General features: G+C 39.0%; 2 protein-coding genes across 2 annotated transcripts in view; both read right to left on the bottom strand.

Annotated features, from left to right (window-relative positions):
- Positions 1–13386, bottom strand: part of LOC144960474 (uncharacterized) — a 310958-nt gene that overhangs the window by 273035 nt on the left and 24537 nt on the right. The window lies entirely within an intron of this gene.
- LOC144960730 (uncharacterized) overlaps positions 593–13386 on the bottom strand; it is a 26607-nt gene continuing 13813 nt past the window's right edge. The window contains exons 5-8 of the mRNA XM_078894020.1: positions 11483–11596; positions 9063–9132; positions 7436–7624; positions 593–6549 (exon numbers count right to left, since the gene is read on the bottom strand). Coding sequence (XP_078750146.1) covers positions 5793–6549; positions 7436–7624; positions 9063–9132; positions 11483–11596 — 1130 coding nt within the window. The 3' untranslated portion in view covers positions 593–5792. The remainder of the gene's footprint in view (positions 6550–7435; positions 7625–9062; positions 9133–11482; positions 11597–13386) is intronic.

Below are 13386 nucleotides of genomic sequence, written 5' to 3' on the forward strand. Positions count from 1 at the left end.
TAGTTAGTATTTTTTTTTCTCTAGTATTTTAAAGAAATGGTAATGAAACCAACCCTTGTTTACGATCATCATCATCGTCATTTCTTTGCTGTATGCTGGTGATTGAACAAGTCATCGTTTTCATAAATAAATAGATGTAGACTGAATGGGTTGTTTTTGTTTTTGGTACATGTGAATATTATGTGCCCTACTGTTGTGTATGAGAGAGAGAGAGAGAGAGAGAGAGAGAGAGAGAGAGAGAGAGAGAGAGAGAGAGTGAGAGAGAGAGAGAGAGAGTTAAGTATTTAAGTAAGGACCATATACTTGGTGATAAACCTGAACAGTTTTGGCAAGGATTTGAATAAAAATGAGGCAAAGAAATTTGTGTGCTTTTTTATTTGTTTATTTGTTTGTTTGTTTGTATATTTTTCTCTTCCATACTTCTTCATAGTGTCATCTCTTTGGAAAATGTAAATGCTGCTCGAAGCTCGAAGAAATAAATAATAACGTGAAGTTGAATGTAAGTTTCAATTTAATTACAAGAACAGATCAAATGGCGAACAAAACACGGTGTTGCAGCTGGGAGGTAATACGAACAAAACATGGTGTTGCAGCTGGGAGGTAATATGAACAAAACACGGTGTTGCAGCTGGGAGGTAATACGAACAAAACATGGTGTTCACAGCCGTTTAAATAGGGCCCAAACTTTCAGTTTAGTTACTTCTTCCCTCACTGGCTACCATCAAGTAAGGTAAACAATCCACCGTCAACCACAGTGATAACACCTGTCAAGACGGGGTGCACTGGCAATAAATTATGTCTGCAGGTAAATCTCATCGCTTTGAATTTCTCTCAGGCAGAGAGTAGTAGAAATTTCATCAAAATACTCAATTTTCTCAGCCTGTTGTGGACGCAGCATCTTTTTCCTAATTTTCAAACATATATGGATACAAAGACCAGCTTTTCCTCTGCAAGACGCAATTATTTTTGTTTACATCATTAAATGATAAGTTTGTGTTTTGCTCTTTTGAATAATCAGAGTTTTTTATGAAATAAATATTAAAATTATAAGTTTAAGAAATATTTAAAAATTCAAAATATCAAACCAACACTTTTTACCATCAAGGGTGAGGGATCAGAGAAAAGTAGATAAAATTATCTTTCATATGATATATACTTTATTATGTAGATTCAGGGATTTAAGAATAGAGGGTGTGGAAAGGAATCTCAATAATTATTTTTGTTACCAACAAAGAGGAGAATATTTCATGATATTTTAGAAACCCAATAATAAAACTAGATAGTGATGATAAGAGACATTTATTTAATTTGATTTCATTGAATTTAAGCGGAAATTTTAGATATTTCTTAAATTTAATTATTTAAGTTCTGTTCAGGTCATGGAGAGACACACTGAAGACGGTCATCACACCAGTATTAATGAAATATGTCGAATTTGTTGTGAAAGAATACAGAGCCGTGCTGAGAGGATTAAAAGACTCTAGACGTTATCAACAATTGACTATAAATATAAATGAAAAATTCTGACATATTTAAATATTTCAATTTGCGAGAAATGTATCTCACTGGTACATAATTTAAAGAAATGCGATGCAGGTATTGATACCTTTGGTTCAATGAGAAAACTCTGAACAAGAAACAATACTTAATGAGGTGAATATGATCCTAATCTTTCACCAGTGATGTGCTATATGCAGTCTATATGGCACACAAATTAAAAGAGGTGCAAGCCTAGTACATAAAAAAAAGTAATGGGCATGGATATCTCAAAAATAAGGTTATGAAAATTATAAGAACTCTTTAAGATTTTCTTAGTGGTTTTGATTGTCTTTAAATGAGTGTCCTTATATAACAGTTTTTAATGGAACTCTTATAATTCGTTGATTCTGGGATAAATATAAATGAATCACATTTGACTATGTTGCTGGTTTATTAAAAAATGTCTATTAAGACAATGCTGTGATTGGATTTCAGTTTTGTCTTACTCAAAATCCTTACTTTTACGTACAGGTGAACTGATATCTCAAAAATGCCTCAATCTACTGGAATAAAATTTATATGTCTACATTCTACAGATATTCAACATCATTTCCATTACTTTTGTTTTAAAATCTTAAGTGTTGAACATGTTAAAATATTCTCTGAAAAATTTCAATTCACTTAAATTTATGTATCAATTTCATGGGTTATCCTTCTTGCTTTTTAACATCATAATAATGATTAAATAATCAATGAAAACTCTGTTAATAAACTGTTTGGTAGTATAAAAATATTTTTGCTACACTTAATAACGGCAATACTACATTCGTTTGAAATTAAGAAAAAATCGATCAAAACGGCGAAAAAATTGTCTCCCTCTCTCAGTGTAAAGCTATGACTCATCATCACTAGACTGGCTAGATTTACCTGGCGAACTAAACTGAAAGCAATAAACGCCTGTGTGTTGCAGCTGGGAGGTAATACGAACAAAACACGGTGTTGCAGCTGGGAGGTAATACGAACAAAACACGGTGTTGCAGCTGGGAGGTAATACGAACAAAACACGGTGTTGCAGCTGGGAGGTAATACGAACAAAACATGGTGTTGCAGCTGGGAGGTAATACGAACAAAACATGGTGTTGCAGCTGGGAGGTTATACGAACAAAACATGGTGTTGCAGCTGGGAGGTAATATGAACAAAACATGGTGTTGCAGCTGGGAGGTAATACGAACAAAACATGGTGTTGCAGCTGGGAGGTTATATGAACAAAACACGTTTTTGTAATTAAATTGAAGCTTACATTCAACTTCACGTTATTATGTATCTCTTTGGAAAGAGAGATTCGTTCTGGGTGGGGTTCCTGACCTCCCATAGTGGGCAGGGTGGCACTTACTGTGTCTTCTACTTCTATCCCCTTATAGCGGTTTTCCAATTTGCTTTCTGTCTTTGTCTTGGAATGAGATTACTTGGTTTAGTCCTGGCTTGGTCGGAGCCCTTGGCTGGGAGGGAAACAGTCAAATGCATTGTTATTGTTTTGGGAGATGATATATTTTTTTCCCTTGTAAATCATCTCTCTGTTATGTATTATTATATTTGTTATTTTGAATGTATAATTTAAGCATTTGAGTGTATTCCTATTTGTTGGTTCTTGTATGTGCTTGTGTCCGGATGAGACTTATAGGTGATCTCAATCTAATTAATTTGGTGGTATGCTCTTGGAATCTACATCTGATCCCCATTTGTTCCCAGTTCCCCTTTGTCTTACTTTTTCTTGGGTGCTTTAATTGTAATTCCAGAATTTGAAGATCCTATTTTCATCCTTTTAACTGGCGCTGGTATGTCTTAAATGTGACCCACCGTATCGAAGCGGTATTATGTCGGGATCCACTAAGTAAGGGAAATGAATTCATAGCCACAAATATCCAACTTGGGTTTAATTTCTGTACGTTATGGTGGAGTATAAAGACTATTTCTTGCATTGCAAAAACTTCTAAGCTCCAATTTCTCATGAATCTATCTCTAAATTCACTTTTTGGGGTCTGAATCATCCCGACATGATACCGTTTTGAGACGGAGGGTCACAAATGTGCTGCAAGCGCCGTAAAACCCTTAAAAACAAAAACAAAACAACTAGCAACGTGTTTCTCAGTTTCGAGAACACTACGAGCCCCCCCCCCCCCCCCCACAAGGGACTACTGGTTAAGTATGGCTTTTGATAAGAATTGGTCAACTTTTAAAGTCTTTAAAACAAAAGCATTCCAAAATCTATGAACTTCACGCACAACATAGCATTGTTCAAAAATTTTGATGCCTTATTCAAATTCATAAGTTCCCAAAATTTAATTTCGCCTCTACCATGGAGAATTATAGACTGACTTTTGAAAATTTCAAGTCACATAGAATTTCATTTATTCTGAAATCAATTCAATGCAACCAATTCCTGGCTTTATTATAGATAGTTCGAAGATGACGTCACTCAGGTCTTTGTTATTGTTTTTTGCCATCCGCGTTTATGAGTAATGCTCACTGAACTGTATTAACCTGACTATAAACGGTCATGGATACACACAGTTTTGTGTGTTGGTCCGTTATACTTCCGGATGGCAATGTTATGAGCTTCTTAGCCAAGCGCATACTATCTATGTTTCATCATTTTGTACACTCAAAAGTTCTTTTCCGAATTTATGACGACGAATACCTAACAACAATTCAGTTCTTGTGTCTGAATGATTAGACTTATAATGAGAAAAAAAAACAAAACAAAACAAAAAACAACCCTAAACAACTTTCCATTTGAAATGATTGAATACAGTGGAATCCACATTGTCAACATTCTTAAAATCAACTTCTTCTTAAAGTCAACAACCCTTGTTGGTCCCAAATTTTCTATTGTTTATCCAATAGGGAATGAGATTAGCGGAAGAGTAGCGTCCCTTGATTGGACATTCTCTCTCTAATAACTTTTCCGCCGGTGACGTCACAGACTATGGGTGACGTCCAATCAAGGGACGCTACTCTTCCGCTAATCTCATTCCCAATAAATCACAATGTGAATTTATGAATAAACAAAAACATTGATGGGCAGGAAATAGTATGCTCCTTCGCTTTTTCCTGCCCATCCATGTTTTTTGTTTTTTCATCTTAACAGACAACTCCACTACCACATTATCTCATTCAACTATAGTTATTTTTATTCATCCTGTTTTGCCGATAAAGGGAAAATCCGAATCGTCCATTTTATCTGTTTTCGTATATTAAATTGAAGCTTACATTCAATTTCATCATTGTTATTTATTTTTTCGAGCTACGAGCAGCAACATTTACATTATTGTTTATCCAAGCGTTTTCCCATTAATTATGGACAAAGTCAACCAATCTTTCGGGCCTGACAGTGATGCTGGATTTAACAGGATTCCACTGTACCAGGAAATCAAAGTTATTTCTAGACAAGAAAGGCGTATAAGGCGTTCCAGTTACAGCGCCTTATATCATTTTAGTCTCAAAATCTAATTTCAAATCGTCAATATATGAATAGAAATAGTTCCTTCGGTATGAATAGGGAATGAGATTAGCGGCAGAGTAGCGTCCCTTGATTGGACGTCACCGGTGAAGAAGTTATTAGAGAAAGAGAAAGTCATTATGGTTCCAGCATGCGTCTCTCGTCCTCGCTTCCCGTGAAACCGCGCGGTTAGTTAAATAGTTTCTCAGCGATCTTTAAGTTGATGTTCTCTCTGTAAGGTGGCGTCCAATCAAGGGACGCTACTCTTCCGCTAATCTCATTCCCTATATTACAAAGAAAATGAATATTGTTTATTCAAATGTCTACTTAGGATTTGATATAGATAGTTCGCAGATGACGTCACTCAGGTCTTTGTTATTGTTTTTTGCCATCCGCGTTTATGAGTAATGCTCACTGAAATGTATTAACCCGACTATAGATAGTATGCAGATGACGTCACTCAGGCCTTTGTTATTGTTTTTGCCATCCGCGTTTGTGAGTTGTTCTCACTAAACTGTATTAACCAGACTATAAAAGTTCATGGTTACACATAGTTTGTGTGTTGGTCCGTTATACTTCCGGATGGCAATGTTGTGAACTCCTTGGCCAAGCGCATTCTATCTATAAATGTTCATGGTTACACACAGTTTTGTGTGTTGGTCCGTTACACTTCCGGATGGCAATGTTATGAGCTTCTTAGCCAAGCGCATACTATCTATATATTTACAAAGTTTGACGAGGTAGAAAGCTTTTAAGCAGTCTTAGTGATTTAACATTTTAATAATGTAACTATGTTTCATTTCCTTTAAATAATTATTTCTCACTTTTTCCTTCCTTTATTTTATCATTTTTTCCTTTTCCCTCCCATCCCATGAACTTATCAAAAGTTGCAGCGAAATTCGAACTCATGTAGTAATAGATGAAAAAATTGAGTGTTGAATTCGTGGCTTCTAGAGCAAAGTTGATCATGGAGGTGCCCGTGTACAGATTGTCATAGCGACCCATTTGTTTATACCCTGGGAAAATGATGTACAAGATGGTGTTGACTAGTCCTGGAGCGGTGCACACGATGAAAAGGGCGCTGATCACTACCACCATTTTTACCACTTTTCGATTACGTAAAGACACAGCTTCCGCTTGCTCCGACCCTGACCCTCCAGCCGCCATTTTCTTCCGCCATCTTGCTTGCTGGTTTAGCTTGATAGTCGTGATAGCCGATAAAATACTTACTAGTATAAACGACAACACATACACAGCACCCACGACAAAGGACATGTATATAGCGTAAATTCTTCCGTCCATCGTGAACCCTATCCCGAGGATCGTTCTGTTGAGGTGGGGCAGGAATATCGGGCCTACGACACAATAATAATAAAGGGTTACGAATATGCTGACGATAAAGGTGAGGATGAAGACATTGTAGACTTTGGCAACGGTAGGAGTGATGATTCGGTGAACGTGCAGCGGAAGCACCACGCATAAACACCTTTCAAAGGCGATGAAGGCTGTGAGGAGACACGCCACGCGCACAAAGACGGCATGAGGCCAGTTGAGGAATCCCGTTAGATACCTATTTCAAGGAGGGCAAAAAAAAAAAAAAAAAAAAGACATTTGTGACCCTTCGCCTCAAAACGGTATTAAGTCGGGATGACTAAGATGCTGAAAATTGAATTTGTAGCCAGAAATATCATGCATAAGTTGAGTTTATATGCTTTATAGAGGAGAAGGAATATCATATTTTACTGTGTTAAATACCAACGTTTCATATTTTTGACCAGTTTAACTATACTTTGACTTTTTAGTATCTGGTCCATTCCGACATAATACCGTTTTGAGACGGTGGGTCACATTTATAAAATAATTAGTGTTTGTTTCTTATGCTAGCTTGAGAAGCATTATTTTCTGGGAAATTTCTGACCCCCCCCCCCCCACCCCCCGCGTCTTAAAGCGGTATTATGGCGGGATGAAGTAGATTGTGGGAATTGAATTTAAAGTTGCACATATTATTATGACACTTGGGGTTAAACATGCTTCATTGTGGTGGAGAATAAATACTAGTTACTTCGTCAGCACAACAATACACAAATTAACGTGGAAAACAAATAAATTGAGTAATAAATTGAGCTTCTATATAGAGCAATATCCACTATACGTGCTCAAAGCGCTTTACAAAGAGGGTCCCTAACCAACAGCAACACGTAATATGTAGAACGAGACATGGCGCCTGTTAGGCGATATTACATTTTTTTTGCGACAAAGACAACGCTGTTAACGGCCAGGTACTCATTTTACACCTGAGTACGGTGAGAGAATGTGAGTAAAGAGCCTTTTCCAAGGACTCAACTATGCACCGAGCGAGCGAGGCTCGAACCCAGGACTTTCCGATCTGAAAGCGAGTGTCATACCATACCGCTTGACCACATAGCCGAATAAAAGGACTATTTATTATTACTTACCGGATTTCAATACCGTAGATAACGTGAGGAAAGAAGTGCAGCACATAAGCCCCACTCATCAGTAACAACGTTATGACAGAGCCCAAATCGGACACGGCCAGACCAAATAAGGTAATGTTGACAGCGTCCTTGAGGCCCTGCCTGGTGAACACGATGATGTTGAAGATGTTCAGAACTGTTCCAAGTGAGCTGGGTCGGCGAAGGGAGGGGGTAATATGAGAGGAGAGAAGAAATGATGGTGATTACTATGATAATGATAATAAAGATGGTGATGAAGACGATTATGGCAGCGGAATTACAGAACTCAAACCTGAGACTGCCAGGCCTCTTAAGGTTTTAATAATCAACTTTGAGGCAGTATGTATGTGGTGAATATGATGATGGTGAAAATATTAAGCGGCCAGACCAAATAAGGTAATGTTGACAGCGTGTTTGAGGCCCTGCTTGGTGAACACGATGATGTTGAAGATGTTCAGAACTGTTCCTAGTGAGCTGGGTCGGCGAAGAGAGGGAGGGAGGGGGGGGGGTGTAATATGAGAGGAGAGAAAACATGATGGCGATAACTATGATGATAAAGACGGTGACGAAGACAAGTATGGCGGCAGCGTAATCACAGAACGCAAACCTGAGACTGCCAGGCCTCTTAAGGTTTTAATAATCAACTTTGAGGCAGTATTTGGTGAATATTATGATGATGGTGAAAATATTAAGCGGCCAGACCAAATAAAGTAATGTTGACAGCGTGTTTGAGGCATTGCTTGGTGAACACGATGATGTTGAAGATGTTCAGAACTGTACCTAGTGAGCTAGGTTGGCGAAGAAATGGGGAGGGGGGTTGTAATATGAGAGGAGAGAAATAATGATGGTGATGACACACCACACAATAGAAACCAGACAGACCTATCTTGCTTCTCATAACATCTACTAAAGACGAAACACAGATATGTTTTAACTCACTCAACCCTGACACCGACTATATCCGTAGTTTACCCAGATTACTTTTACCCCGTGCCTATTTATTACATTTTTCTGAGACAAATTATGGAGGAGGAGACAAATTATATCAAAGCTAATGTTTTTAGTTTTTACATGGTAATAATGGTAGTTGAATAAAACTATCTATGTATATGCTCATTTTTATTACATTATTTCCAATTTTGAAAAGTATCAAAAATCTCCAGGATTGAGTGAGTTAAGCGAACGTTTATAAATAGACAAAGATTCTTTTCCACGAATGCTCTACGGTATTTTTTCCTGCTTTGTCTGGCACATTTCATACACAATTGCTGAGTTCTTAAACTAACTTTCTATGTCTCTATCAATTCCAAAATTCTCTTATTCCTTAAATGTGACCTTTCGTCTCAAAGCGGTATTAAGTCGGGATGACTAAGATGCTGAAAATGGAATTTGTAACCAGAAATATCATGCATAAGTCGAGTTTATATGCTTTATAGAGGAGAAGGAATATCAAATTTCACTGTTCTAAATACCAACGTTTTATATTTTTGACCAGTTTAACTATACTTTGACTTTTTAGCATCTGGTCCATTCCGACATAATACTGTTTTTGAGACGAGGGGTCACAAATTTTGTAGTCAATATTCTTCACCAACCATCATCAACTCACCTGATGAGAAAGATGATGATAATCCCGACGACCAAAACCAACATGTCAAAAATCTCGTTGCTCAAGATCCCTGAAAATAATGAAGGAAACAAAACTGAGCATTTATATAGGGAATGAGATTAGCGGAAGAGTAGCGTCCCTTGATTGGACGTCACCTTACAGGGAGAACGTCAATTTGGTTTTGAAGTGTCTCAAGCCGCTTTTACCGGAAGCGAGGACGAGAGACGCATGCGCACAACCAACATGACGTGTGTTCTCTCTCTAATAACTTTTCCGCCGGTGACGTCGCAGACTATGGGTGACGTCCAATCAAGGGACGCTACTCTTCCGCTAATCTCATTCCCTATAGATAGGGCAATATCCACTAAACGTGCTCAAGACTCTATACAATGGGTCCCAAGTAAACAGCAACACCAAAAATGTATGACAAGACGTGACATCTCGAAGGCGATATTACCATTTTTTTGGGAGAGAGACAACGCGGTTAACGGCAATGTACTAATTGTGACCCTCCGTCTCAAAACGGTATTATGTCGGGATGATTCAGACCCCAAAAAGTGAATTTAGAGATAAAAATGACGAGAAATTGGACTTTAGAAGATTTTGCAATGCAAGAAATAGTCTTTATACTCCACCATAACGTACAGAAATTAAACCCAAGTTGGGTATTTGTGGCTATGAATTCAATTTCCCTTACCGAGTGGATCCCGACATAATACCGCTTCGATACGGTGGGTCACAATTTTACACTTGAGCACGGTAAGAAAATGTGAATTAAGATCCTTTTCCAATGACTCTACTGTATGTGACCCATCGTCTCAAAACGGTATTATGTTGAGATGAACAAGATACTGAAAGGTCAATTTTAAGCTTAACAGGTCAAGAAAACGAAATTTCGGTTTTCAGTACTTTAAAATTCTATGTTTTTTCTTCAATAATCCATACATGGACTCAACCCAAGTCTGATGTTTTTGGTCATTTTTTCTATTTTTAACACTTGGATCATCCCGACTCTCTATGTATCTCCCCCTCTCTCTATCCCCCCCCCCACTTTCTCTCACTACTCACCTCTCTCTCTCTCTCTCTCTCTCTCTCTCTCTCTCAGCCAGGCGGCGGGTACCGCATCATATGCGTCTCGGGTTTGATCCCCTGGTACCGTGCAATTTCTATTCTCTGTTTTCACCTGACACTTTTCTTTTCCATGTAAAAATTTTTTATCAAGTATTAGTTGTGGGGTTTCCCGTGTATGTGCAATGGTAGCTTTAGTATTGGGAGGGGGGGGGTAAAGTAAGATGGAGCGTTCAAAACAGACATGGAGGCGCTCACTGTCAGAAGAAATGTGACCCTCTGTCTCAAAACGGTAGTATATCGGGATGATTCAATCCCCAAAAAGTAAATTTAGAGATAGATTGATGAGAAATTGGAGCTTAGAAGCTTTTGCAATGCAAGAAATAGTCTTTATACTCCACCATAAAGTACAGAAATTAAATCCAAGTTGGATATTTGTGGCTATGAATTCAATTTCCGTTACCGAGTGAATCCCGACATAATACCGCTTTGATACGAAGGGTCACAAATGATGAAAATGACACACATCACCTGGGAGGCTACCAAGAAGATGACCAAGGACAGAAGCAGACGACAGACGCCCGTAGAGGTCCTACGTTCTACAAGGAAAAAAGACGATTAACTCTCTCCTTACCAGCCATTTTCAGGATTTTCCCCAAATCTTCGCACCAAACTAACACAAAAATACATTTTTTATCACTCAAACACAATAGCAGTAAGTTCTTGCAATACATAATTTGCTTAGTAAAACACGCTCTATATCCCACTGTTCATTTTCTTTAAATTTTATGACGTACAAGAGAAATTTGAATAAGAAAAATATTGGTTGTATCGTAACGAATGTGACGATTTTCCTGTAGTTGGTAAGGAGAGGGTTAAGTCAAAGTCAAAAGTAAGCCATGGATCCAGACTTACCAGGTAAATTTATAGCTCTTCTCATCTGAACTGAAAAACTGAAAATGGCAGACCTCATCTGGGAGACTACCAAGAAGATGGCCAAGGACAGAAATGTGACCCACCGTATCAAAGCGGTATTATGTCGGGATCCACTCGGTAAGGGAAATTGAATTCATAGCCACAAATATCCAACTTGGGTACAATTTCTGTATGTCATGCTGGAGTATAAAGACTATTTCTTGCTTTGCAAAAACTTCTAAGGTCAAATTTCTCATCAATCTATCTCTAAATTCACTTTTTGGGGTCTGAATCATCCCGACATAATACCGTTTTGAGACGGAGGGTCTCAAATATAGAAATGGCGGCCGCTTGTGGAGGCACCATGTTCCACAAGGAACAAGCCAAAGATTATTTAAGTCAAAGTCAAAAGTAAGTCATGGTAAGTCTGGACTTACCAGGTAAATTCATAGCTCTTCTCATCATCAGAGACCGTCGTAGATCCAAATCATCACTGGCGGTATCGGTAATTGTAACGTTATGCCTCGTATCGATACTCAAAATACTCTGAACTTACCAGGTAAATTCATAGCTCTTCTCATCATCAGAGACCTTCGTAGATCCAAATCATCACTGGCGGTATCGGTAATTGTAACGTTATGCCTCGTAGCGATACTCAAAATACTCTGGACTTACCAGGTAAATTCATAGCTCTTCTCATCATCAGAGACCTTCGTAGATCCAAATCATCACTGACGGTATCGGTAATTGTAACGTTATGCCTCGTATCGATACTCAAAATACTCTGGACTTACCAGGTAAATTCATAGCTCTTCTCATCATCAGAGACCTTCGTAGTAGTGCCGCGCTGAGGACCGGACCGAGGACCGGTCCCACGGTCTTTTAGCTGTGAACCGTGGTCCAGTCCCAAAGAGGAAGACCGCCGGCGGTCCCCACTTCTTATCACCTTTCAACGGTCTCGCGCCATACTACTTCCCCAGCGATTCGTTGCCTCGGTCCTTTGCCTATCTTCCACCAATCACCACCCATCCCACTTAATTAATCGCACCCACCCCCCTTTGCCATACACTAAACGACACAGACGACCATAGAGGCAGACGACCACCTCCCTCCACTCCGCAAACCGCCCTTTCGTGTGTGAGATGGGGGGAACAGGAGGCGCACGACTTGGACGATTCCATTATACGGGGTAAATTTCAAAATTTACTACACCATAATGATCGCAATGACAATGATCTATGATGAAGGCATGACCCCTCTTCTCTAATGGGTTATTGTTTGAAATGTATGTGACTACTAAAGATGTGTGTGTGTGTGTGTGTGTGTGTGTGTGTGTGTGTCGAACCTAGCAAGTTGCAAGTCTGATTTTTTGTTTTCTTTTGTCCATCTCTTGTCGCCACTCCTTTCTATCGCATTGTTGTCATTTAAAATAATACAATAATATTAAAATTTCGTTTGGTGTTTTAACTAATCAAGTAATATGAGTTTCATTAGTTTCTTCCGTCCAAAAAAAAAAACAGTTATAACGTCTGTATTTTTAAAAGGTCCAATAGAATATTTGGGGACCCCGATAGCTCAGTTGATAGAGCACTCTCTTTATACGCAAAGGGCCAGAGATCGATCCCGGGTGCAGTCGATTTTTTTCTGAATCCCTGTCTACTCAGCAATGAATGGGTAGCTGAGTTTGTTAGATCTGGCGAAAAGTCACCATCGACCCCTCTTACCACCTCATCCACCCCCTCTTATTATAACTTCACGTCTCTCTCTTACTCTTCAATGCTCGCTGCCCTCTAATGTGTGTGTGTGTGGGGGGGGGGAGTAGGAGTTGCGTGTGTGTATCAACGCCACGAACAACTCGATCAACGCCTTGGGCGATGCCATTATCTCCGTTAATGGGGATAAATTTCAAATTTTATTAAGTTATCGAAGTAACAATGAAGTACGGTGAGCAAATAAAGAAGGCATCACCCCTCTTCTCTAATTAGGTTACAATTTGAAATGAGTGTGACTACTCCGTGTGTTTTACTCCTGTAGGCCACGGTTTTCATCGTGTAGCGGTCTTTAACGGTTCAAGAATGAACGGACCGGTCTAGACCGGTCCTTGCGGTCTTCATTTCCCAAGGACCGTAGGACCGTGGTCCTTAAGCTTGCCAAGGACCGCCCCGCACTACTTCGTAGATCCGAATCATCACTGACGGTATCGGTAATTGTAACGTTATGCCTCGTATCGATACTCAAAATACTCTGGACTTACCAGGTAAATTCATAGCTCTTCTCATCATCAGAGACCTTCGTAGATCCAAATCATCACTGACGGTATGGGTAATTGTAACGTTATGCC

Source organism: Berghia stephanieae, chromosome 15 (genome assembly GCF_034508935.2).
Source record: "Berghia stephanieae isolate SIO BIC M18660-M18661 chromosome 15, UCSD_Bste_1.3, whole genome shotgun sequence".
Classification (NCBI taxonomy): Eukaryota; Metazoa; Mollusca; class Gastropoda; order Nudibranchia; family Aeolidiidae; genus Berghia; species Berghia stephanieae.